A 26,578-nucleotide genomic window follows, 5' to 3' on the forward strand; every position below is an offset into this window, starting at 1 on the left:
ACTGGACTTTCATCATCAGATTTGCAATCATGCAATTAACCTAATGGAATGGTCATGATTTGGTTAGGCTTAAGAATAAAACCTAAACTGTTTAACTAACTGTGAGTCAGTATGAGAGTCAGACACATGTCTATGTACTGGTTTTGATTGTGTAAAGCAGTACAGTATATTTACCGTATACTGTATGTACTACGGCAATGTAGAGGTGTGTGTGTATGAGATTGTGTGTTGTCTGTAAGACATGGTGAGTTGTCTGTCCTACAGGCTGCAAGACTGAAATCACACGCAGACAGACACACATGCAAAAACACACACACACACACATGCGGTGGCCAGGTCCAGTTGCCTGGTTGCTTGGCAATGAGCTCACAGCGGTCGACCATAACAACCTCTCTCTCCATCAATCAGCTATAGAGTGCTCCGCTCTAGTAATGATGTCATCTCACACACACGAATACTCATATACACTTACTGACCATGCACATGCACCACACACATATTTCATCCTCTTTGTTTTGACCTTGACTTTGTCATAGACCTGTCTGAGTGTGTGGGTCTAAGTGTGTGTCGGTGTGCAAGAGGAAAGCATGGTGATTGTCATTGCCTTGCAAAATATCGCAGGGGAGGATGCAATCTGCTTCTGATATTGGGGGCATAAATCTGACACACACGTGGAGTAAGCACACACACACACCTTGTTGCACAGACTAGATGTTTCTCACACAATGCAATGCAAGTTTTTTTTAAAGCGGTTACTCTGAAGAGTTGTCACCGTGCATTTGTTATTTATTTCTAATTATTTTTTATAAAACGCTCCGCAGCACACTCATGCGTTTACACAAAGTCACACACTAAAAAGCCCCTGTTCATGCTCTGTAAGCCTCTGAGCAGCTCCACTGGAACAAATATTATGTTTACATTTGAAATTATAGCTCCATATACATCCACATATGTGCTGAGGCACACACACTCTCGTGAAACCTATCACTTCAGGATGACACACACTCATGCACTCATTGTCCTGATCCAGCTGTGTCTCTGCCAGGCTGTAGGGCAGGAGGCCAGCACAATGAGGTGAAGAGAGTGGCAAGAACACTAACTGGTAAATCAGTGGCCGATTAAAAACATTCAGCGTTGTGTGTGTGTGTGTGTGTGTGTGTGTGTGTGTGTGTGTGTGTGTGTGTGTGTGTGTGTGTGTGTGTGTGTGTGTGTGTGTGTGTGTGTGTGTGTGTGTGTGTGTGTGTGTGTGTGTGTCCTTGTTTGACTGCCAAGGAGAGGGTTGGCACAGAAAGCATGCTTCCTATTCTCTCAGCATGCCCTCTTAACTCAGAAGCTTACACATACAGACACACAGACACACACAGCCTTGGATCTGTCTTACCCTATTGTCTTTATTTGGGACAAATGAATGCCTGTCCTCTCTCTGTGTTTGTGTGGATGCATTTATTCATGCTCCACCCACAAGTAAAGTTGTATAACCTCACAAAATAAAGCTCAGACAGGACACAATAACTTGTCTCCATTATCATTTGACAGGAGACAGTGTCATGAATACAGAATATGGGTGTGCTCACTGACAGAGTGGTGCTGTGTCTTTGGATGTGTGGAACAAGGAAAAACAGAAAATGGAAGAACACCCACAAGCAACAGCTGATTGGTCAAATAATCAGACATTTAGGTCTGGGTAGAGTCGTCTTCCTTAATGTCTTTCTATTGGTAATGAGCAATGAACTCATGACTGTATTGTGATCTGATATCATCCATATTATACAGTATAGTCAGTACCAGGAATTATTTCCGTGGAACTGAAGCAAACATCTCTACCACGTACATGTTTCCGGTAACAATGCAAAAGGCGTAGATAAAACACTGCGATAAGAGAAGGACACTGGTCCTTCTAGTGTGTGACCGCCCATGATAACATTCCTCCCTGCTCCCAGCACCTTGAACCTTCGGAGAGCTGATTCCTCACTTGTGGTATGACAGATATGTTGGAGTCCAGGAAAATGGGGTTGTGGTTGAGAAAGGCATTTCCTTTGCATTACAGTGATGGTCAGTGAGTCGGTCTGTGCGCACACACACACACATACATACACATACACATACACACACGTGCATTCTTCTGCCTCAACCATCCAAACAGCTGTCAGACACTACGTCAGCTCCCAAGGTATTCTGTGTGTGTGCCTGTGTGTGTTCATCTGTCATATTTATGACAAATGATAAACTGTGTGCTGCAGTAAATGTAATTGCTCTAAGGAAGTTGCAGGAGAAACAGTACATAAGACATCAATCTGTACAAAGCCAAAATGTTTATGAACACGTCAACATTAAGTGTCAAATATTTAGATTAGAAAATTATGACTTTATAAAGGTTTTCGGTAAGTCATGCTTTTATTGCTAATGCTAATGCAAACCTATATACTTATATTAAGGAGTTTGACATTTTTCACTGTAACTGAGTTACTGTGGGAAAGCGACCTCCACAAGCTTTTTTCCGGGTAAATCTTTCGCTGATAAGCCAAGTATTCTGAGGTTCCAAGCCAGGTATCCATAAAAAAAAAAAAACAAAAAAAAAACAGGAATGTGCTGCAAAACTTGCACAGTAATGAACACAGGAATTAGCAACAGCCATGAGGATTGTAGGTGGACAACTTTTTTTTTTTTTTTTTTTTGACTACACTTGGTGAAGAAAGAATGGGGAGAATGTGGGCACTCAAAAAGATGAAGAGACGGTTGAGTAGACAAAAGCATTCACGGTGTAACCATGCCAGTATATAGTCAAGTATAGAAAAACACTCACATGGAGAGCACTTGTTGGAAAGCTGAATATCATCACCATACACAGCTACAAAACACACATGAAAGACCAAATGTTATGAACCCATTCACCCACTGTGACAGAATACAACAGCAGGATACGCACACAAAAGATTGCAGCTGTGTCCTTCCTGAAGAATGTAAATCACTCATTCAGTTACTTAAACATTGGCTTCAACACTCAGCTGCACTGGCAACATGTCCTGAGCAAGACAGCAAACCCTCCCATTTTAACTAATTGTAAGTTTCTTGGTGACAGTGGCTGATAAGAAGCCTCAACGTGTATTTAAAAGCATCTTCTTGACCCTTGTGCTTCACTGAAGTAGACTCACTGTGCTCAAATCGGTTGAATGCACTTGTTGTACTATAAGTCAGTTTGGACAAAAACACCTGTGAATGTATGGTCGAATATTGAAAACAAGCTCAAAAGCCACTGGGTTTGAACACACACACACACACACACACACAATGAAATAATATTTTTAAAAAAGCCACACACATACAGTACAGTACAGTACATGCACACCCACTTAGTTCACTGCAGAAGCTGTCCGCTCCACTGCGCTTTGCAATTCAATCAGCCATTCACTTAATGTGGTTTACAGTGAACCATTCCTGACTAATTTAGCCTGCCTGATTTCTGGATTGGCCATGATGGATTGAGACAAAGTGTCTTTAGTTGTGTATGTTTAACAAAGAGTGCACACTGTGTGGGAGAAGCATTAATCTTTATCTTTTATGTCAGCACTGAGCATTTAAGGTGACATTATGTTTACTGTACATTATTGTATCTTCCTAAACAATCCATAAAACAGCCCCTACAGTAGTTCGACACAGTCTTATTCTGTATGAACATTTTTCTTGGTACCTTGGTAACTCAATATCACATTTGAGAGTGCAATTTGCTGTGTGTGAAATTCATTTGTAATTTTTAGATGAATGATGAGTTGTGATGAGAGGTCAGGAATTGAAGTACACTGCATTTCCCCATTTAGATGGCTTTGAAATATGGTTTTAAATTGCTTTAAAGGCTTCTATAGCAGTGAGGTTTTTACAGGGATGGGTTGCTCAACACCCAACCATTACTTTTAGTACCTGGTATTCCAAGGCTGTCTCCCGCCCAAAGTACTAACCAGACCCCACCCTGGTTGCTTCCTGTGGTGAACAAGATGGGACTTGACAAGGGTCAAGTATAAAGGGCCTGTAGTCTTATATTTAAAAATGCTTCATTGTATTTTTCATTAAAGTTAGGAATAAAACCTTCACACCGCTCTGCCCTCCTTCCCACCATCCTCCTCTTCTCTTTCCGCTGACATTTTTCAGCTTTCCATACTCCCTGCTGTGCCTCGCAGGCTGAGCCAGTGTTGTCCTCCTAGTGAGTTTCTATCTGCCGCTTCTCTGCCACCATCTGTTTCTCTCTCTGTCTCTTTGCCTCACTGCTCTTCCTCTCTGTCCTCTCTATTCTCTCCATCTGTCTTCCTTTTTGTCACCACTGGATTGCTTCTCTTCTACTTCTCCTCTTTCAGCATGTCTCACTCTCAGTCATCACTATCCCCTTTTCTCCTTAGCTTTTTCAATACCATATGATGGCTTTCTTAGCCAGTTGGTGTCTGCTAATCCATGGCCTCAGCACACTGCTATTTTTTCTCCTCTGTCTCTCCCTAACATGTACACATTACAGACATATTTAGTGCACACAAAAAATGACATTTATTTGTGTGCAGCCAGTTTTATCTGTTTGCATACATCCTTAAAGGATAAGACTGACGATTATCTAATTTTAGGATGGTTTTCTACTAGCTCTAACTCTATATGTTAGGCCATAATGCTGTTGCTCCTTACTATGTGATGTCATTGTGCTAACAATGTGAGTGGGAAGGCAAATTATCTGTGTAACTTACACAGGGCAGAGGTCACACGTGTGCACAGTTGAATTCTTCTGACTTTAAAATGATGCCCATTCTTAGCACTCAGAGCTCGTTTGTTTAATAGCATTTCATCCATCACAGCAGTGTGGCTCAGTGGTATGTTTCTAATATTTTTCAGACAACAATCTAGACAAATAAGTTAAAACAGGTTCTGGGTTTACAGACATTACAGTTAGTACAAGAAATCCATTGTTGGTTTTAGTCTCTGTATGGGATTTGTGCAAAACAACAAAAACATAGAAAATCACCAGCCATATCCTTCGACTTAAGCCTGAGACTACAGCCTACCATGAAAACCTATTTTCCCATTTCTGATATTGACTCTCTGTTTCTTTCCTTACCTCAAATGTCCATTATCATATTTCATTTTCACCATAGCTCTCAATCCCCTGTGCAAAAGTCATCATATATAACATCAAAAACGTGCATGGAATTGTATATTTTATTATTACTTGTGTAGCACAAAATCAGCTGTTTTTCACAAGCTGCAATAAAATAATATACTTTACCACAACTAAACAGTCACACACACTCACCCACAATGTGAAGTATAGGGGTGCAAAGAAAGACTCCTTACATGCAACCATCCATTATCTTCTGCTTGTCCTTCCATGATTCTGGGGAGATTGGAGCCAATCCCAGTTGACATTTGGTGAGAGGCAGGGTGCACCCTGGACAGATCGCCGGTCTATTACAGGGCTGACACACAATGGGCAGACAAACACTCACACTCACATTCACACCTACAGGCAGTTTAGAGTCACCAAATAACCTAACCCCCAACCTGCGTGTCTTTGTGGGAGGAAGTCGGGGTACCTGGAGCTAATCAAATATTCTGCAATCAGGGCAGTACAGGCACAAACTGTAGTACGCAACAAAGAACCAAATAAATGAATAAGATAAAAAATAAATACATAACTTAAAATGTAGTGACATGAAGAGTTTATACAGGTGGAAGCACTCATTTCACACACATATTTTCACTAAATTGTTTCCACTTATGTTTCCTCCCGCTCAGACCAACTCAATGGCACAGACACACACTCAGAACCTCTCCAAAACAATGTGTAATAGTGCACACAGCTGGCACCGTGTGGATATATTCGTTAATTATTTAAATCTTCTGACACATTACAGGGATTTAACTGTTACCTGGCCTTGCCTTACAGATTTTCTTTTTTTCCTTTGAATAAATATATACTGAAGTTTGGATATTTACAACTGGAGCCTGCAGCACCAATACAAGTTGTTTCAGTCATTTTACTCATTTTACTCCTTCCCTCTCAATATTTAATAATAAAAATCTATTTTGGTAAAAGAAAGCAATCAGCTTAGTTTTGTGACTCTTTCAGGCTTAGGTTTTGACATTTTTTGGATGACCTTAGAGGTAAGTAGGGGGTCTGAAACCTCCTGTATTTAACACACCGCTCACATGCCTCCTTGCTTCTTTTCTTGTCAGACATGAAAGAAGTGGGTCAGTAGGATGTTTGAGGTCCCCACTCCTACGCAAACACCCCACAAACACACCTAGACACACACACACACTGCAGCTGAATAACAGAAGGGAACATGTCTCCAGTATTCCTATAATATCCCCATCATTCCTCCACAACCTGCCTAATTAGTCCCACAGAGCATGTGCACAGTGTCGACAATCAGCCGGTCTGTCTCCTATGCGGTTGTGTGGGTGTCTGCTTAAGTCAGCTTGTTGCACATTTGATGTTTTAAAAGATGCACTGGAGTTTTGTTTTTAGTGAATATGACAGGCGTTTGTATTTGCCTGGCTGTTTTTTTTTAGAAGAATAAAACACCTTTGAGACAAGAGAAAATGGAACTAACTGAATGAAAAGATGAACAGTGAAAAGGGCAAACAGAAAGTTTAAAGGGTTTGAATGTGCAGAAATATGTAAATGCCTATTAAAAATAGATACACAAGATTTTAATTGGGCTCTCGAAATTGTTTATCCTTGGATGCTTAACCTAAAACCCATTTCCTTTCATTTTTGTAATAGATGTGTATATGATGTCCTCATGATGTCCTGAATCTATGTATACCAATGTATTCTGCCATATTCCATGTACATGTGCAGTATGATTTGTTGTGGTTAGAGTCAGTATTATAGAGAAAGATTAAAAAGTCCTTTCTCTGGTTTAATTTTAACTGTGGTGTTTTTATCCACCAGGGTGGGCTGAGTCCCTGAGTCAACACACTGCATTCTGGGATACTCTGGAACTCTCTCCATGGGCCATACATGCTGACAAACCAGGAGGTCCGGAGGAGTTGTGTTGAATGAGGTGAGAACAATCTTGTTCTTCCTGTTAGATGTGCTGCGTCTATATCATGATACCAATGTAAGTAAATTAGGATGTTTTTTTGTTTGTTTTGTTCTATTAGGTCTTTTTATGAGTAAATGGTGAGCTATATCTTGTTTTTACTCTAGCTTGAGTGGGTTTGATAAGCTAGAAGACAGTGGTTCACTGAATCATTACTGACAAACAGCTACCATGTTGCTGCTCAAACCTAAAAGCTGTTAGTCTGACTGTCATGTTTAATTTGAGGTTATTAGTTCTGACATCAAGGACTTTGCAGCCCTGTGCAAACCTCTCACCGTGGTCACAGCACAGAAGCATGTTGGGTAAAGTGCATTTGATTTAAATGTGAGCGAAGTGGCAGCTCATCACATCCACAGCTCGCAATGACTGAACCAAGGTTTCCCTCTCTTACAACCTGTCCTCTGTCACATGTAATATAAACAGAAACAATCAATGTGATAGATGACTTAGAAATGCAGATTGGTTTCAGAAAAATAGAAAGATAAGATCATTGTTGATTTAGTGAAATGAAGCCAGGGGAGCGCAGCTAACAGAGGTAACTAAGTTTGTCTCCTGCCTACGCCGTGATTGGAGGAGAGACATTTTAGTGTGACAGCGTGCTTGTTTATGAGGCTGCAGCTGAGCTCCCCTGTTGGAGGAGCAATATAACTTATAACATCTTCAGGAACCAGTTAGTGAGGGCCCTTCCTGTGAGAGTGGAAGGCAGAGTGGCAGCGCTGAGAGTGTAGCACCTTTGGAGCTGCAGACAGTTTTAGCTGTCCAGATATTTGGATTTGATTTTAGGTCTTCTGTTTGTTTGAAAAGTCTCTGTGCTCACTATAAGGTGCTTTTGCAGTGACTCATAAAAAAAAAAAAAAAATCAATATGAGCAAACATTTAAGCAAAGTTTTTCAAGTTCTCACCCCCACATTGCCTGTTTGGAGAGGAGTATTATTTTCCACTCGCCTCTCCCCCTCAGGGATAATCTGCGTGTCTATTTACTGCTGTCGTGAGCAATAAACAATTGACATGGGTGATTTTAATAACAAACACTAACCGACCTCCAGCAGGAACCTGCACACAGAGTAGAAGATTAATGTTTGAATTTACTAGAGTGTCAGGATACTAATTGGCAGGTTAGGTCTCGAGGTGGCACTGATCTGTCCAGCTATGAGCTAATAATATGTATAACAAACTAATTAAAAACATTTCATTATTGCACAGTACAGGCATCAACAGTGCAAAAAGTAATTGAAGGCAGGTCTGTGCTATTTTGAACAACAAACTAAGCTGCAGAGAAAGGCTGAAAATCTGGAAATCACTGCAAATAAAAACAAAATGCATTTGCTTAATAATTCACATGCATGCATGAGTGCTACAATCTAATTTGGCTAAGTAGATGACAGTGGTGTGGCTTTCAAATTTTGCCCACTATTTTACACATCATTAAACCAATCTGGTCACAGATATTATCATTCATTTGATGGGTGAAGTCAGATCTGGTGCAATGCTTTGCTGAAGGAATTTAGAATGCACATTTTTTTAGCGTGAGAAAAGTCATTCATACTTAAATGATGCTATTAACTAGAGTTTAAAGCGTTTAACTCACACATACAGTACATACAGTACAACCAACTGCAAATGAGTTTAAAGTGCACTTTTGTGAAAACCATGTTGCTCCCCGTTGTTATGTTGCCTCAACATTTGGTGCCTCACAAAGGGAGAAAGGGGTGCACTCTGGTCCCCGTCTTTATCCACCAGTCTATTGCTGTTGCACACAAACATGCTTGTTTAAGCACACACACCAACACACACACACACACACTCATATGTACGTACACATTCAGAGAGAGCACACTCATTTACCCCACAGGGAGCAGAGACTTTGGAGAGTGCTGCAATTTCACAGTTGGGATCTGCATGTCATATGCTGTTTGCTCCTTCTGTCTGCTGCTCAGTTCATTCCAGTTCAACTCAGTGAACCTTCATTAGCGTGATATTTTGATCAAACACGTGTTGCAGAAGTGTATATTTGACCAGAATGTGAGAGTTCAGTGTTTTCCAAATGAAACGTTCTTCATTGGAATCACCATCTGTAGCATTGTGTCTAAACATTTTGTACAAACCGAACAATGCAAGTACAATAATTCAGAGAATATCCTTATTTGTTCTCTTTCTGTCTTTATCGCTGTGATGATTGAAGTGTGAGAGGCTGTACTTCCCTCCTTCACACTATCATCTCCTTTCTTGTTGAATCCGAAGAGTAAAAAGTGTGAGTGTTGTGTATGCGTGGGTGTGTGGGTGAGAGAGAGAGAGAGAGAGTAAAAAAGAGTTAGAGAGTGCGAGAGTCGGTGCTATTCTTGGCTGGTTGGGGAAGTCTTGGCTCCCTGGCGTATGGGAAAAGTGCTCTTGGCAAGTCTTGAGCCGAGGCATTCCATTATGCTGTCCTCTTGAAACGCACACACAAACACGCAGACAGACACACAATCTTGTTTTCGTCACGTAAGAGGACGATGAATTTGCCTTACATTTATTCCCTGAAGACTTAACCGTAAATGCGGCATGCTAAATCTAATCCTTACATTACCTAATAATCAAAGACTTTACTCTAAAATGTAATGGTTCACCCTGTGTGAACTGGACCCACAACATGAGAACAGAAACACACACCAGAGGGACTAAATCTCACATTTACATGCTCCTGTAGTTACAAACTGCCAAGGTTTTGCTATTTATTTTTTCACTCTCCCTCTTTCTTTCTATTGATGTCTCTCTCTCTCTCTCTCTCTCTCTCTCATGCATACACACATTCAGTTACATCCACACACACACCCACACACACTGAGAGAGGAAAGACTAAGTGCAGTCTCAAAAGAGAGATGTCTAGTAGTACTACATTATGCCCCGAGGCCCAAAGCCAGCATTTCACCATCACTGACACACACACACGCGCACACACACACACACACACGCACACAGCATTCTGCACAATATCCTTGGATCAATTGCCTAAGGAGTGGAAGGTTGTCTGCATGACTTCTATCAGCTAATAGATCTCTTAAGTCCCTTTCTTGACATCCCTTATTTTCTCTCTCTCTCTCTCTAACTCTCTCTCTCAGTTTCTCTTTGTCCCTCTCACTGCAGTGTCACTACAAGGTGACATCACTGTCTCTATCCATCTTCTTTGTGCCTCTTCTTCATTTACTTGTACCTTTATCTTCCACTCCCCCCTCTCCTCCTCCCCTCATCCTTCTTGCCTCTCTGATTTTCACTTGTCTACCCTCTTTTTCCTCACACTTTTCTCATCTCTATTTCTGTCTTCCCATACAGATCCTAGCACACCTGCTGTCAAACTACAAACACGCACAATAGCAGTGGTCTGAGGCAAAAATTAGGGTTTGGTTTTGAAACTAGGACAGGGTCAAAGAGTTTTCTGTCTTCTTTGGATACAAACAGCAAGATGTGTGCGTGCGTGCGTGGGTGCGTGGGTGCGTGTGTGTGTGCGCGCGCACACGTGTATGTACGTGTGTGTGTGTGTGAGAGAGAGAAAGAAGTATATATTTTAATCACACACACATACAGGCATAACACACAGGGTTGCTGGTCTTCGCTTAGTTTTGAAAGGCCCACCCAGTAAATGTCACTGAGATGGAATTTCCTTTCATCCGTGTTTGTGTGTACAATATGTGTGTGCATGAAACTACCAAAAATAAAGATGTTGAGAGAAAGTGGAGGACTAATAGAAAAAGAGAGAGAGAGAGATACGGCTGTGTGGTCAGCTTGCTTCTGCAAAGTTTTAAGCACTTGGTGAGTGTGACTCCAAATCGAACATGGGAAATGAACAGTAATATATTTAAACTTAAGGTGAGGCTTGGGAATGAATATAAATGGACAGACAAATTGTGGTTCAGCTGAAATTTGTAATTAATATTAAACTAATGGTAGCATTATCAGTCAGTTCTGTCAGATATACTGCTATAATGTTAGATTGCAGAGAAGCGAACCACAAAACTGGCCAAATGTTAATGTATGTTTCACTTTCTCTATTCATCTCAAATATCATTTTGTTTTATGTGTTTAATATTATTCAGATTAATGTAAATGTAAGTCATTTACCGTTTTATTGTTATATTTAATGTAACTGTCACTACTGTAAATAAAGTTTATTGTTCAGCTGTAAAGTCAGTTTGCTCAGACAAATCTGTAGCGTAAAAGATCAATAAATTGCTGTTACAATTTGATTCTAAGTTCCACTGGCAGTATGAGGGCATGTTTCCCCCATAGTTCCTTAGTTGTCATGTATGCATTCATTACAGGTTTAATTTTTGTGAAACATCCGGAAAGGTCTTAATTGCATAACATTATTTTATGCGGTCTTTAGTCAGCTTCTTGCACAAGACTTGAGAAGTAGACACAGTTTACCCTCTAGGTACCTGCATATATTATATTTAATCATACAGCAGAACCTGTGCTTTGTGCTTTTTGATTGTAGTGTTTCCAGCTGATCACAGCAGGCAATATAAAACATTGTCCCTTTGTTAATAGGACGGACAAAACTTGCCTCATTCCGTAGAAATTGCTCAATTGACTGAAGCCATTTTCTTTTCTGGAAGCCAGACAGTAATAAACACGGCTATTCAGGATGATTATATACATCATACAGTAGCACCAATTCACATGCACATGCACATGCATGGGTTTGTGTAATTTATTAAAGTTTATTGTTATGTTCACCATGCACCTTTTGGAGGAGACACACTGTTGGGCGGCAAGCAGACACCTGTGGAGTGTTTGTGTGTGTCCTGGCTGTAAAATTTGTTTGTTTGCTATATGGCTGCTGTGTGTGCTGCACGTGCGTCCTGTTGACCCTCAAGGGTGTTGGGCGTGTGTGTTTACGTGGAGCAGAGGGCTTTGATAAATTTGTGTGTGCAAGTCTACACACTCAACTTGTGATGCTGTTTGTCTGACATTTTTTTTCCATGTGCTTTTGCAAAGGTGAAACACATTATTTGTAGACAGGGCCACGTGCTGAGCAGTCGACCACCTCTCCTACATCCACACGACACCCACTGCCATGCCCATCCATGCCACTTAGTGCCGGTCTGCCTGCCCAGGCCCATTACAGCGTGGAAGTTCACCTTCAGTGTGCTTAATAGTATGGTTCTCTGACCTCCGTGTGGACACATGCAGGCGCTATCACAAACAATGTGCTTGTGTGTGTTGTTTTTCTCCCATTCTGACAGGCGAGAGGAATAAATATGTGTGGGTGTGTGTTCTGGCAAGCAAATCCATCAGCATTGCTGTACCATAGTGCGTGTGCATTACAGTTTGTATCTGTAAGTGCTGCGTTTAAGACCGTGCTAGCTGCAGCCACAAGTCACGCATCCCACACCTGTTACCTTGTCCTCAGACTGACTTGTATGGATCGTATGAGTGTGTTGCATATAAAATAAAACTTCACTTTAAGATTTTTTTTCTTTTAAATAAGTGGAATATTTTCTTATTTAATAACACAAGGTGCCGAATGTTTAAGGTACTTTGGTAAGTTTTTAAGGTAACTTTGGTACTTGCGAATGGTGATTTTTAAAAAAAATACAGTACTGATAAAACAGTCAAACAGTTTTGACCTCGAAAACAATTAAATCAATCATGGCCTGATGCTGCTATGATATTATAAGGCAATGAAATGATTAACAGAAACTCTTTTGCCAAACATTCATGCATTTTTGCTTTTCGGATGTGATTATTTCTAAAGAGAATTTTGACTTTTTGACTTCATGTCACATAAACCACGCAATGTGGAAAAAGTCAACTTGGGTGCTGAGAAATTATGAAGAGCATTGTAAAGTAGTATTTTAGTGCAGGAGCCTCATTCTGCAACCTCTCATCATATCTCGCATCTTAGCCCTGGCCCTGTAAAAGGTTGGGGGCAAATATTTCTCGATTGGTAATTTAGCTGTTGTAGATCATAGTAAAAAGACACCAGACAAATTCTCCACTTTAACAGCTAAATGTGAATGACATTCTCAGTTAATGCATGTTAGGGTCTTACAGTGTAGGAACGAGCAAAGGAGTGATAGCTGTGTGGGTAGAGTGAATGAATGGATGGTGTAACGATGAACACTTTGAATGATTTTTCTGTGCCTTTTCTCTGACTCTTATCTGCATTTTACTTTAATCTTTTTTTTTTTTTGGCTCTTTATTGATTTCCTTTATTTTAAAGAAATCTCTCTTGTTGCTTCCTCTCCCGCATTTCTCCCTTACTCCCTTTTTGTGCAATAACACGCAGGATTAAATATTGTCTTTGATATAATTTTGGAGTGTTTATGTCTGCATTTGCCCTTGGATGATTGTGTTGGACTTTTGCCTGCATATTTTTGTTTGTCTGAATGTCTGTCATGACTGCTTTTATTGTGAGTGTGTGCGCGTGGGCGTGTGCGTACAGAGGCTTTGTGCATGTGTGGAAATGAAAGAGCGACAGCGTCGTCATGTTGGTGTGTCCGCATGTGCACCGTGCATGCGGCATGTGCATTTGCATATTTCCGCATTTGTGAGTCTGCGTGTGTGTATGAGTGTTTGTGTGTTTGTACTCAGTAGGATTATAGAGCAATAGAGGAGCTTAGCAGCGATTTGCCCATCCATTCCAGTCCCTCCCTAATCCTGCACACATACGCACACACACACACACACACACACACATACACACACACACGCATACTTCTTTGTGTGTTTGTGACTAGCAGGAATCTAATAGTGTGTGTGGATTAGTAGGTTTGTGAATGGGATGTGGCTTGGGCTGAAGTAGCACATTACACTGCCAGTGAGTTAACACAGCCTGGCAGAGGGTTTGTGAGTGAGACAGAGAGATGAATGCATATGGGGAAAAAAAGTGAAAGATATTTGCAGAGTGTAAAAATGGCCCACGGTTCAGAGGGCACTGCTAACACATTTATGTAATGATTACAAAGGGTTGCGAATGATCAATTATGAAAACAACATGGGTATGATATGATTAAGATGTCGTAATAAGGGTGCACCTTCATAAAGTCAGCCTCGAGGTGATCACGTGTATGTGTGTGTCTGTTTGGTATGTGACCATTAGATGGCTCTGCACCTGCTGTCTCACAAGCTTCTGCACAAACACCCATAGTCACACATAGACACAGAGACAGATGGAAAGATATGGATAAACAAGGGAGCTGAGACTTTCGCTGACAGAGACGAAGGGGGAATAGATGGGTAAGAAGAGTGTAGGAAGGCGGGGGATGCCGTTGTCACAAACCTCAGCGTGTGTGTGAAGTTTGCGTGGGCAACTGAGAGAGTGTGAGAGTCAGTGTAAGTGTGTGAGAGGGGGAGAGAGCAGAGAGTCTGTGATATGTATATGGGTGTGTGTATATATAGAAGCTTTTCATCAGTTTCCTTAGTGACTGGCTGTGACTGAGACTGTTCTCTACTCTGCAGAAAGACAGAAGACATGAAAGACAGAGAGTACAGCAGCGTTCGCTGTGGAAAATCTCTGTGTAGTTAACATATATGTGATTCTTATTACCTGTTTATTGGCTGAATATTGATATTCGTGATTTGCATTGAAGAATCTTTTGCAAATCTTTTTAAACTTAAATTTCCACTTTGGTCAGTCCGTTTAATATCCAATTTCTGAGTCACTTCTGAACAGTATGACTCTAAAGACATAATACAGGAGACAGTTACAGGATTTTTTTAAATTTATTTCTACAATATGTGAGTCAGAACGATACCTTGTGCACACAAGTAAAATATTTTAGTGTTGCTTTATGAAAAATAGAACAGAGTTAGGCCATATGGTTTCAGACACACTTTCCAACACAGTTCCCCATCTTATTCTTGAACTCCAGCTGTATAAAATAGCTAAGGGACCTTTGCGATTTCATGTCACACATATAAAATCCTTCAGTCACAAAGAGGAGATATACATTTTGAGGATGTGACATTTTTATCAAGAGATTTCTTTTTTTAAAGCTAAGGGAAAATAAAAACAGATTTTGCGGAGTGACAATCAGTCCTAGCAAATTATGATTGGTGATACTTGGTCTCCAGTTGATATTAACATCCAACAAAAAGAGTTCTCCTGGTCGAAGTGGTTAACCAGCAGGCAAAGTTGGAAGGAACATAATATTTATGTGGGTCTGGTGGAAAGCGAAGTTATGCGTGATTTCAGAAATGTTGTAAGGGTGCTGACATGTTTCGACCTCAGATGGACGCAGAAAGTTTCAGATAAAGACACAGACCAAGTGAACAGAAGATGTTAACAGAGCAGGAACTAAAAGTTGCAATCTCTAAGTGATTCTCTATTTTCTCATCTTTTTGTGCTTGTTCCCCACCCACACTCTCTCTCTCTCTGTCTCTCTCTCTCTCTCTCTCTGACTGTTTTTCACTCGACAGCAGATTGTAAACAAACCCACACAAATGAATTATGATTAAATGCCGAGCGGCTCCAATTAGCTGCCAAGGCAACAGACGAATTTCGTTGTGCTGTTGAGGTCACCTGACAAAACGGAACGGACTGGGAAACAAACGCAGTCTAGTCTTTTCTTTCAGTGTCTGCTGCTTTGGCTTTCTTTCTGTAATTTAATCTTTTGAATTCAGTCTCTCTATCCATATTTTTACTTCTGTCCTTGTGATTCTGCCTCTATATCGCCTAGTCCCTTGATTTAAGCTATCAGTTTTTTCATTTAAGATTTTTTTTTCTAACTCAGTAGTGACGAATGAGACAATGAAGCAATGGTAAGCTTGCTACACCACAAATACTGTATGAGGTAAACTGGTTATAAGATGCAGTTATAACAGCCAAAAGTTGACCAAAAAGTGATGTTAAAATGATATTTCTGAACAAATGCATGGTTTAGTTTCAAAACAGGAAGGAAATTTTGAGATTGGCAGGTCCTTTCTTTGCTATAGAAAATCAAGAAGTATGTCTTCAACACGAGCAACCACAGACCCAAAACAGAACACCACCTAGAAAAAGTCCAAGTAAAGAAACATAGTACTGCTACACTTTCAATGACAATTTATAGCAAAGGTGAAAACATCACAGCTCTGGGTGCTTACGACCAAAAATCCCTTTCAAAAATAAGAGCAAACAGAAAACAAAGAACTTGCTCTTACTCAGCCGGGTCTCACTGGCTACCTTTTATGCTTGTGCTTTTAGTCCCCTTTACAAAATTCAAAGCAAACTTTGACATGTCTCCGGCCTCAAGATAATTAAACAGTTGATGAATATCCCAAGTTGAATATAGGATTGATATCAAGCTGACAGGAAGGCCAACCAACACAAACAGGATGTGTTTTTAGAGTATGTTTATACCTACTGAGTCTAGTGGGACTCGTTGCAATTCTGTGTGTGTGTGTGTGTGTGTGTGTGTGTGTGTTTCTATGTAAATGTCTTATGAGTGAGTGCTCCCTCCTTCCTTGTGCGTGCTACATCTCTCACCATTGAGGAGCACATTTCATCTATATTTACTTCCAAATGGTCTTTTAACTAGGTCAGCTAACTAACGGAAATAGACTGTTGTACACTCTTAGTGCAGTAACCAGTGATGACATCTAGTGGCCGAATGGTGGAAATGCAGCCTTGAATCCTGAGCAGCTGCTGTGGCTACAAAAACAGAGAAACAGATGATGTTTGTAACATTGTTTGTGACCATTGTTGATCTTATTGTGCTGTTTTCTTCCTCTCAAACCTTTATTTTACTGTATTTACTGTATGTATTTGTATGACATGAGTATGTCTCTGTTTTCCGCATGTATTCAGGGGACACAAATCATTACCTTTTTGATAATCACTTATTTAAGTATTTTTCCTTTTTTATGGTATTTTAAAGTATCGTTTAACATTTTATAGGTTATAATTAATCAAACAGTATTGATATATAGTTGCAGTGCTCCTTACAAGCATATCTGAGTACACAAGTTTTCCACTCTTTTCATATAGTCTGTCTCTCTCTAATCTCAACTGCTCACTCTCTTCCTCCCTGTCCCCCTCCCTCTTTATCTCTCCCACACTACCCTCTCTGCCCTTCTCACTATAACACCCTCCCACCCTCCCTCTCTCTCTTTTCTATCGTGCTCTCTTTCTCTGCTTGTAAGCGGTCTCTGGGCGTGCAGCCAGCTGGCATGTGTGTGTTTTTTGAATGAATACCTGATGAAGTTGGCTGAGCGAACTGTGGGAGGGGCCCCTAGTACTTGTACTTCTGTCTTAGCGAGGACATTTGGGCAAAGTTGAAGACATTTTGACCTCCTGTTGTACGGCTAAGACTTGGTTTTAGGGTTAAGGTTACAACGAGGCATTTAGTTGTGATGGTTAAAGTTAGTGTAGGGTCCTAGGGAACGCATTATGTCAATTCATGTCCTCACGAAGATAGAAATACAAGTATGTGTGTGTGTTTGTGTGTGTATGCGTGTGTGTGTGTATGCGTGTGTGTGTGTGTGTGTGTGGGGCAGACAGCGTGAGAGCTCTGGCTCCCATTCAGCCCCTTGCATAATACACGTTGGAGCTCTGCATGCGGGACTCCCTCCCTGTGGGCGTGTGCAAGTGTGTGCTACCATTTCTGTGTGAGAGTATCTGTGTGTGTGTGTGTGTGATCACCTGAGTGGTGTGTGTCAGTGGTAGTGAGGGAGCTTCCTGCCTCGCTGTGTGTGTGTGTGTATACTGTATATCTGTGTCTGTGTGTGTGCGTTCAGAGGGTGAGAAAGGCTGAGAGCAGTTTGTAGCACAAGTACACTGAATCTGCTTGGGATTTTCCGCTTGAGAGAGGGAGAGACGGAGAGAGAGAGAGAGACTCAGGGTGCTTTACAAGGGGCACGGCAGAGCCGGAGAAGAGAGGAGTTAAGGGAGGAAAGGAAGGCGAGAGGGAGAGAGAGCATGCTGCAGGAGTGGACTTCTCCCGCTATCCTGGTAAGTACACTTCACACAGTTTTGCACTCGCTCTGAATGAAGTGTATGTGGGAGTGAGAGAGAGAGACAGAGAGCCAGCATGTATGTATGTGTGTCTGAGCGCTTGTATCACAGTATTTCATGTGTAAGTGCATACTGCGTCTGCCCCAGTTTTTCCTACAATCATCGTTGCTTGGTTCTCACATTTGCCCATCAGTGTTTCCCCTCCCTTCTTCTCTTCTCTTCTTCTCTCTTCTCTTCTCTTCTCTTCTCTTCTCTTCTCTTCTCTTCTCTTCTCTTCTCTTCTCTTCTCTTCTCTTCTCTTCTCTTCTCTTCTCTTCTCTTCTCTTTTCTTTTCTTCTCTTCTCTTCTCTTCTCTTTTCTCTTCTCTTCTCTCTTCATACATTTTACTCATCCCCCTCTTTTCTTTCTCAGTCTGTCTCTAACTGTCTCTACACCCCCCCCCCCACACATGCACACACACACCAACCACCCACCCGACCTCAGGGTTGTCGAAGGGTGAGAAAGTGCAAGTCATGCAACTCTGCCTAAGTGTTTGTTTTCTAGAAGAGAGTCTCTCTTTTTCTCACAGTCATTTGTTTCTCTCCATCTCTGTCTCTCTTTGTTTGTGTAACTCTAACCACGCTCTCTCTCCCTGTCTTTGGCTCTTGCTTCTCTTTTTCTCCATCAGCCCTCCCTTTTCTCTTCCCCGGTTTCTCTAGCTCTCCGTCTTCATCTGTCAGTGGCAGGACCTCCATTACTCCTTCACTATCTGACCCCACTCCTGTGTGCAAGTGTGTGTGTGTGTGTGTGTGTCTTTGTTGTTGTTTGTGTGTATTCAGTAGTGGAGAGTGACAGTGAATAAAGTGGCAGCCTTCTCAGAGTTCCCAGTCTGGCAAAGGTCCCTGTAACGTGCACACGTATGCACGCACATGTGCAGAGACACATGCAAACGCACACCCACACTAAAAAAAAATCACATAGACAAAAGTCTAGGGAGAGGGAAGAAAAAGAGAGTGATGTATAAGCCTGTAACAACACTGTCCTTGGTACTTGAACTATATTTAGCAGTGAGATAACACATCATGTTGGACTTATCCCTTTGATCATGATTATGATTATGCCTGAGCCATCACACACACACACAGACACAAATGCAACAGACATCTATAGCCCATGCACACCTGTTTTTGTATTCCCACAGCACTTACCTAAATGCTTTTGCAGACAAAATAATAATGTGTTGGTTAGCTGATTGGCACAACAACAAGCTGCTATTCTGAATCTTGATTTAATTAAAGTTCTTTAAATTCATGCACTATAGAGGCTTGGAATGGAAAGTTGAATAAAGGAGATTTTAATTGGTTTTTGTTTATGGACCGGACATACCTGTATGTAATTATAGATTGTGCTGTTTCTGCTGACAACTAAAGCTGTATGCATCTGAGTTGATAGCGTCAACAGGAACTACAACAATAAAACTACAGTTTGGCTATATCGAAACATAATGACACTGCTGAAGGTATTTTAGTTTGGATCTGATTCAGTCTGAACCATAAATCATATGTTACTATGTCATAATGCTATTACAGATACATTGATAGAGGTCTCTAGGGCATACATACATTTTCTAATGTGTGCACCATATAAATATAACTACAGTAAGCTGAGGAGCACTCATTTAGTGCAAACAAACACAAACTGTAAACTTATTTTCCTTTAATATAGTGGCTGACTGGTGAAGGTTTGGAAGGATATCAGTTGCTGCTGTAGAATTGTGAAACTCAGTGTTTGTGTCTTTGAGTGTCTGTTGCTATTGTAAACATTTTGTAGTTGTTGTTAATGACCATAGTTACAGGATTAGTGGAGATACAAATACAGTATTGGTGCCAGAACCACAAAGCACTCTATTACTGCTTGAATAAAAACAAAGGATTCTTAGGAGTCTCATCTAAGTTAAATACTACAATTAGAGAGATCGGTGCGCTTACTACTGTAAAATATAACCTTAAATTTCATCTTGAGTTGTAATTGACACATGAAAGATTAGTGTAGCAGTGTATATCATTGTGTGCATGTCACAATTCATTTTTAAATCCCAATGCTCTGGGGAATATTGATATCATACATGCAGTACAGCTGCAGCATAGAGTGGACCAGATTTGACAGGCTTCACAGAAAGAAAAAGAAGTATATTTTGTATGTTTCCATTTTGAGTATGAAGGAGAGAAGAGGATGGCATATACACCTCCAGTGTTTTGACCGTAGAAGGACAATAGTAATTTATACACACACACACACACACACACACACACACACACACGCAGTTTTTTCAGTATCACTAGTGTCCCAGGGAGTACACTGATCCACGGGCTTTGGTAAGGTGGATTGTGTTTGCTAATGTGTGTGTGATTGAGAGACTAAAGCACAGGGAGGACAGACAGCTTAGGTTACACGCCATCTGATATCCACACACATACACACACACACACACACTGCAAACTCAGCAAGATTCAGGTGACATAGCTTTTCTGTGAATGTGTGTTTGAGTGTCAGTTTCAGTGCAGTTATACTCTCTCTTTTTGCAATGTAGGTCAGCTGAGCCCGTCTCTCTTTCTCCCTCCCTCTCCCCCACGTGTCCCAAGCCTTTCTGAACTCTCGTAGCTCTGCTCTCCCATTTTTGCCCTCTCTTTATCCCTTTGTCCCTTCCTTACATTAGTTGTTGCTGTGGATGAGCTGTTCTTTTTTGTTTGCTTGTTTTTTAAAGATGCTTAAGATTTCCACTTGGAAGGGAGTCTGGAGTGAGTCTTTTTCTTTATTTTTATCTTTCTCTTTTACCATTTACTGATGGTAAAAGACTTACACACTTACAAGTCACTGTGAATGTTCAGTGATTATTTTTTTCTCCGGGAACAATGTGTGTATGCTGTATTTCTGTGTTCACTCTGGGCTCCTGCAGCTTCTCATATTCCTACGCTTTATAATTTCTGTTTCCTATTTTGTATAACTCAGCAGTAATGCCTGGTGACAAACCACTTTTCTGGTAGTACTTCTTTAGCATACCACAGTGACATACCACACTTACTACACATAGCAAATCCCACTGCACAATGCATATAATATTTGTGCTGCAATTCTCAGGAACTTTTTTTTTTTTTTCTCACATGCTAGAGTGAGCTGTCAGAAATGATGTGCCACGCTCTGAAGATAAAAGCTCCCGTTGATGGCAGCCTGAACAGAGCTGTGGCTTGATGTACAGACGCTGTCGGCGTTTGATGTGACAGCTGATATGAAATGGTTCTGATCTGAGAGCTCTCAGACACATAATAATCCTCTTATCTCAAAGTTTTCATTTGGTGAATAGTTTGGCGAATACAAGCTGAATAGTTGTGTTTTCTTTTATCTATCTGTACTGATTGTACTTTATGACACAGCATGAAAAATACCATGAATGAGGTGTGGTGTTGTACAATAGAAGAAGCAATGTCGAGATTAAGATCATCAAATCATGAGATGGAAGAATGATCATTTAAAATGGAGTTATGAAGAAGGAGAGGTGGGCAGGCTAAGGCAGGAGTTTCAGAGTACATGGTGCTAGAAGCTCACTGATCAACAGTAACCTCCTAACACACCTCTGAGTCATGCCTGCTGGAATTAACAGATGGTGTGAGCTTGAGAAAGTGTGTGCTCCCGTACTCACTACCTTAAAACGAAGCCCACATGAGTGTGTGCCGGTGCTCATTAACCATATTTACATGTAAGTTTGCATCCGTTTTCTCCCACACATGTCTCCGCAGTTGTGTAGTAGTAGCAGCACTGCGACACTACTTAAATCACAGGAATCTGTTTGTGTTGCAAGATATCCTTTGTCCTACAGAACACACACTGACACACAGTGGCCGCAGCTGGTATTGCTCTGCTGGCATTAGCAAATAAGGCTTGGGAGATCCAACTATTCTAGCTGAAAGATTAAATTATTTGTGGTTTTGTGGCTTCAGAGATCAGCTAGTCCAAGTTATCACTAGGACAAGACGCTGTGTTGTAGAGTTAGCAACAATCATAGTCTTATAGTCAGTGCTGCCAAAATAGGCTGTGAATGCTTAATCTTAGGTAATAGTTCACTGTTGTGTGAAGCTCCTTTCAGATGCAGATAAATGTCCCACAGTGGATGAAGAACATGTTAGAGACCTGCCTTTCTATGTAGTAATTTATTAAAGGGTTAGGGTTTTATAGTATATGTAAATGTAAAATACTCGTACTTTGACTAGTAACTTTTCATCATATATGTCGCTGTATGTACTTTGTACATACTAACAGGTGTCAGCATAATATAATATGCCCAGGTGTCGGTGTTAAGAGTAAGCACGATAGTGTAGTGTATGCTTGGTTGGTTGTGTATATGTGTGTGTGAGTGGTGGTGGGGGGGGGGGGGGGGGGGGGAGTTGTTTGTGCTTGAAATGCTTGTACATTATTTATGAGATTCATACCCAGCTTTCCAGGGGGTCTTCACTAACAGATGGCACACACAAACATAAATGTGGTACACACTCACACATAATTTGTGGAGTACAGCACAGGTTCAAATATTCCAGGTGCTGGAAACTTTTTGGCTATTAGCGCTTTAAAGCTTCTGCATCAAAACCATTTGGATTGTTAGGATTTTAATTCTGATTCGATTCGACATTAAATATATGTGCAACTACAAAAGCCTTTAACAGCAAAACTTGGTCTCACTCACATTGTGGCACTACAGCTACTTTTACCACATAACAAAAGGTTTTACTTTCATTTTTTGTGTGTATACAGCCGATTTTATATATTTCTACTACCAGTGATTACAGTGTACTATGGTGAACATACCTTGTCACATACAGTAACACTTAATAATGCAGACCTCCTGATTTTTTTTTTTTTTTTTTTTAGCAGGCATCATGTTGTTGGCCTCTTGTTCATCAGTCAGAACGTTGTAGTTGTTACAGTATCCTTGTGTTACGCCTTGACCTTTCTGTTCGTTTGTTGAGCTCTTGAGTTTATTGATGCAGGGTGTCATATTTTCTGACTTGTGACTTTTTTTTTTTTTTTTTCTGGGCTGTCATAGCAGTCAACATATCACTCAGTGGTTTCTTCTCCTGGAGGCTTTTGTTGTGATCCTGAATTTCTTAGTGCAGAGCATCATTTTGCTGGCAAATGTTGCTCTTCTGTACCTTCACAACAATCTAGTGGCAAATAATGTTTCAGTTTTTTAGCTGAACACATTGTTGTGTGGTAAGCATGTATATCAACAGTTCTTCCTGGATAAGCTGGATAACTGGCCTTGTTTTAGCTTATTTCATTTTCATTGAAAAACATTTAAGCACTTACATGATGCACTTGCAGTGTTAGAAAGTAGGAAATTTGAGTTGCTGTGTAGGCAAAAACAAGCTGGTCACTCACTAAAATATAACTGGCCTCACATTTGTATGTATGTATGTACTCCAACACCTATTCCTAACAGTCCACCTGTCTTTCTCTTCTGCAGGATTGTGCTGCGTGTAGACACGCTTGCTTTTGCAGGGAAATGATTCCGCATGAAGTGCAACGCAATCGGCCCCCCGTCGTCCTCGGCGGCAGCAGCAGGTGTGACGTCGTGACACTCTTCCCTGCCACACTGAGCTCATCCTCAAGACGCTAAAGACCCCTGGACCGAGCGGACCGCTCTACCCCTCCTCTCTAACTACCCCTCCATATCTTCATCTCCAGCTTTAATCCTTCCTCACCTGCTTGTTAGGGCCTGGGTTTTCTTTGTTAATCAAGAAAAGACCTAATAATCAACAGCCTTGGGTGAAGTGGATAGAGAGGGAACGGGAGACAAAATTGAGGAGGTTAATTTATAACTAATTAAAGTGAGAAAAACAAGTACATCAGAAGTGAGAGAAGGAAAAAGGAACGTGAAATATAAAGTCAGAGGAAACGAAGAGAAAAGGCTAGAGAAGTTCAAAAGTTAAGGAAAGATAACGAAGTACAGACGAGGGGTGTGAGACAAAATCAGCATGAAGTCCAACCAGGAGCGGAGTAATGAATGTCTGCCCCCAAAGAAGAGGGAGATCCCCTCCAGCACGTTACCATCTGAAAATCGCTCTCCTACCATACCACCTGCCAGTGACAGCCAGCGCACAGAGAACATGGCCTGGCTTGCCAGTGTCGCTGGTGGGAATGAGAGTAGTGGGGGTGGGCACCGTAGCTCCATTCATTCTGATGGGCCTCAGTATAAATCCCTCTCCTCCACATCAGACTTGTCATCTTCCCCTTCCTCACTGAGGCTAGTCTCATCTCTTCCCGCAGTTCATACATCCCCACTCTCACAATCCACAGTTGGAGGAACTGTCCATTATACCCAGCTGCCTCCTAATCTGCAGTTAATCGCCCCACATTACCGTGCCCCATACACAGGCTACATCTCCCCTCAACTGCTCCCACCACCTCCACCACCTCCTCCTCTCTCTTCTTCCTCCTCCTCCTCTTTGGTGGCTCACAGATCCTCACACACAGAGGCAGCCTCCGCTCCTTCACCGGCCTCTAAACATGACCAGCTGCGAGCATCCTCTGGGAGGACCTCCATGCCTCCGCCTCCTACAGACACAGCCCATCACCATATTCAAATGTCAACTTCTCCACGGACTGTGTCGTCGTCTCATCATCAAGGAGGTGTTCACCTTCCTCCCCAGTCATTGCACCCTCACCATACATTAGGACATGGGATGTCCCAGGTTGTGGTGCAGGATACAGATGGACCTGCCAGGAAAGAGGAAGGTGGCTCCAGACCCAGAGAGCTTCACAATGGAGAGCTGGAAAGGGGCCGGCGGTTTGGAGTGTCCCCTGAGTCCAGCCTCTCCAAGTCAGGGAGCAAATCACGGGAACACCTATCCTCTTTGTCCTCCTACGACGGCCGCCAGCTGGTTCTGCCATCAGAATACTCTACTCATGATCACTCAGGGCTGAGAACCTCAGTCATGCTAATGCCCAATAGTCATATGGACCATCAGCTGGTAGCACACAGAGCCAGCCCTGAGAAGCTGATAACATCTGCCCCCACACACCTGGATAAAGGTGGCATCATCCTGGGAAAACCTGTCAATCGCATACCCTCCTCATCCAACACCACCTCGTCATTCACGTTTCCACCACCATTAAGTGTAGACAGCATGAAAGCTGCTGTCAGCACACTGTCACCCCAGACTGTTATCCAGACCACCCACAATGTTACAGAGTCACTGTCAATGGGGCTCCCCTCCACCAGTATCTACCCCCAGCCACCTATCATTGGCTACATCGCAGGGGGAAGTGGAAGCCAGCATACACCAATCAACTACCACACCAGCCTACAACCACACTTGCTCATTCCTGGCACCCAACCAGTCATCATCCCAGTTAGTGGAGGTGGAGTCACCACATTGGAACCTGTGACCTCCCATGTTACATCATCTACCCAAGCCACACCTTTTCCTACCACACTCCCACACACGTACATTGCTGCCACCGCTCCCAAAGGAGAAGTCCCAGAAACCCCCAGCGGCACATACCACCAGGCCACTTCAGGTGCAGTGGTCCAAGCCCAGCTTCATCTTCCCCTTGTTCCCATGCCCCCGGGACTGGTTGCTCCTTCTGCTCCTCCTCCCCCATCTAGTGCCGTGGTGCCTCCCTCACTGCCCCCGTATTTCATCAAGGGCTCCATCATCCAACTGGCTGATGGGGAGCTGAAACGTGTGGAGGACCTGAAGACAGAAGACTTCATCCAGAGTGCTGAGATCAGCAGTGAGCTGAAGATTGACTCATCCACAGTGGAACGCATCGAAGGGAGCCACACCTCACCCAACTTTGCTGTAGTTCAGTTCTCAGTTGGTGAGCACCGTGCACAGGTGAGACAAGACTGGATCCTAAAAACCATGATTACAGACAATTAGATTAACATGAAGGCTTGCTGGAGTCTCCTCTGGATTCATTCATGTTTGGACCACAAATCTACTTAGAACATTTCACTGCTACATCTAATATTTTCCCGTTTGACAAAAGTCCATTTATTTAATTTCTTTCTGTCACTTTCTAATCTGTCAAGTCTCTTCTAATAAAATACCAAGGCAGAGTTTTAACTCCAACCCTTATCACTAAAAGTACTTATTTAAAGTCAGGCCTGGGTTACATGTTTTTTTTTTCTAGATAATGTTTTGTTTTTTTGATTAGTTTGAGTTCTTGCGAAGTAGTTTCCTAATATCTAATACTACTTCACAGTTTAACTTTCCATCTTCTGCCTCTCGTTGTAACTCCTTCAAACACACTCACTCACATGCACACACATGCACACACATGCACTCTTCCCACTGTCTTTGAGGGTGCACGTTAAAGCCAGTTAATCTATTTCATCTGTCCATGCTGTGACTTGTCCGCCCACATTGCACATCTCTAACCATCTCTCCCGCCCCCGGCTGCTTTTTGATACTGTACCCCACAAAAGCTGACCATCTTTCAAAGGCTTATCTTTCTCTCTTGTACTCTCTCTGTGGCTCAGAGGTGGTAGACGCTTTGTGTGGAAACTCAGAGGACTCACTCAGAGAAGTCAAAAATTATATAA

At 41.8% G+C, this 26,578-nt stretch overlaps 1 protein-coding gene across 6 annotated transcripts in view; it reads left to right on the plus strand.

Annotated features, from left to right (window-relative positions):
• atxn1a (ataxin 1a) overlaps positions 1-26,578 on the plus strand; it is a 77,564-nt gene that overhangs the window by 42,705 nt on the left and 8,281 nt on the right. For 4 of the 6 annotated variants that reach the window (XM_026299831.1, XM_026299830.1, XM_026299832.1 and 1 more), the window contains 2 exons: positions 6,932-7,043; positions 23,492-25,868. In XM_026299831.1, the coding sequence (XP_026155616.1) occupies positions 24,003-25,868 (1,866 nt within the window). In that variant the 5' untranslated portion in view covers positions 6,932-7,043; positions 23,492-24,002. Of the gene's footprint in view, positions 1-6,931; positions 7,101-17,572; positions 17,995-23,491; positions 25,869-26,578 lie in introns of those variants that run through there. The other 2 variants (XM_026299835.1, XM_026299836.2) reach the window with 2 other exon arrangements.

The sequence above is a fragment of the Mastacembelus armatus genome, chromosome 11, assembly GCF_900324485.2.
Source record: "Mastacembelus armatus chromosome 11, fMasArm1.2, whole genome shotgun sequence".
Taxonomy (NCBI): domain Eukaryota; kingdom Metazoa; phylum Chordata; class Actinopteri; order Synbranchiformes; family Mastacembelidae; genus Mastacembelus; species Mastacembelus armatus.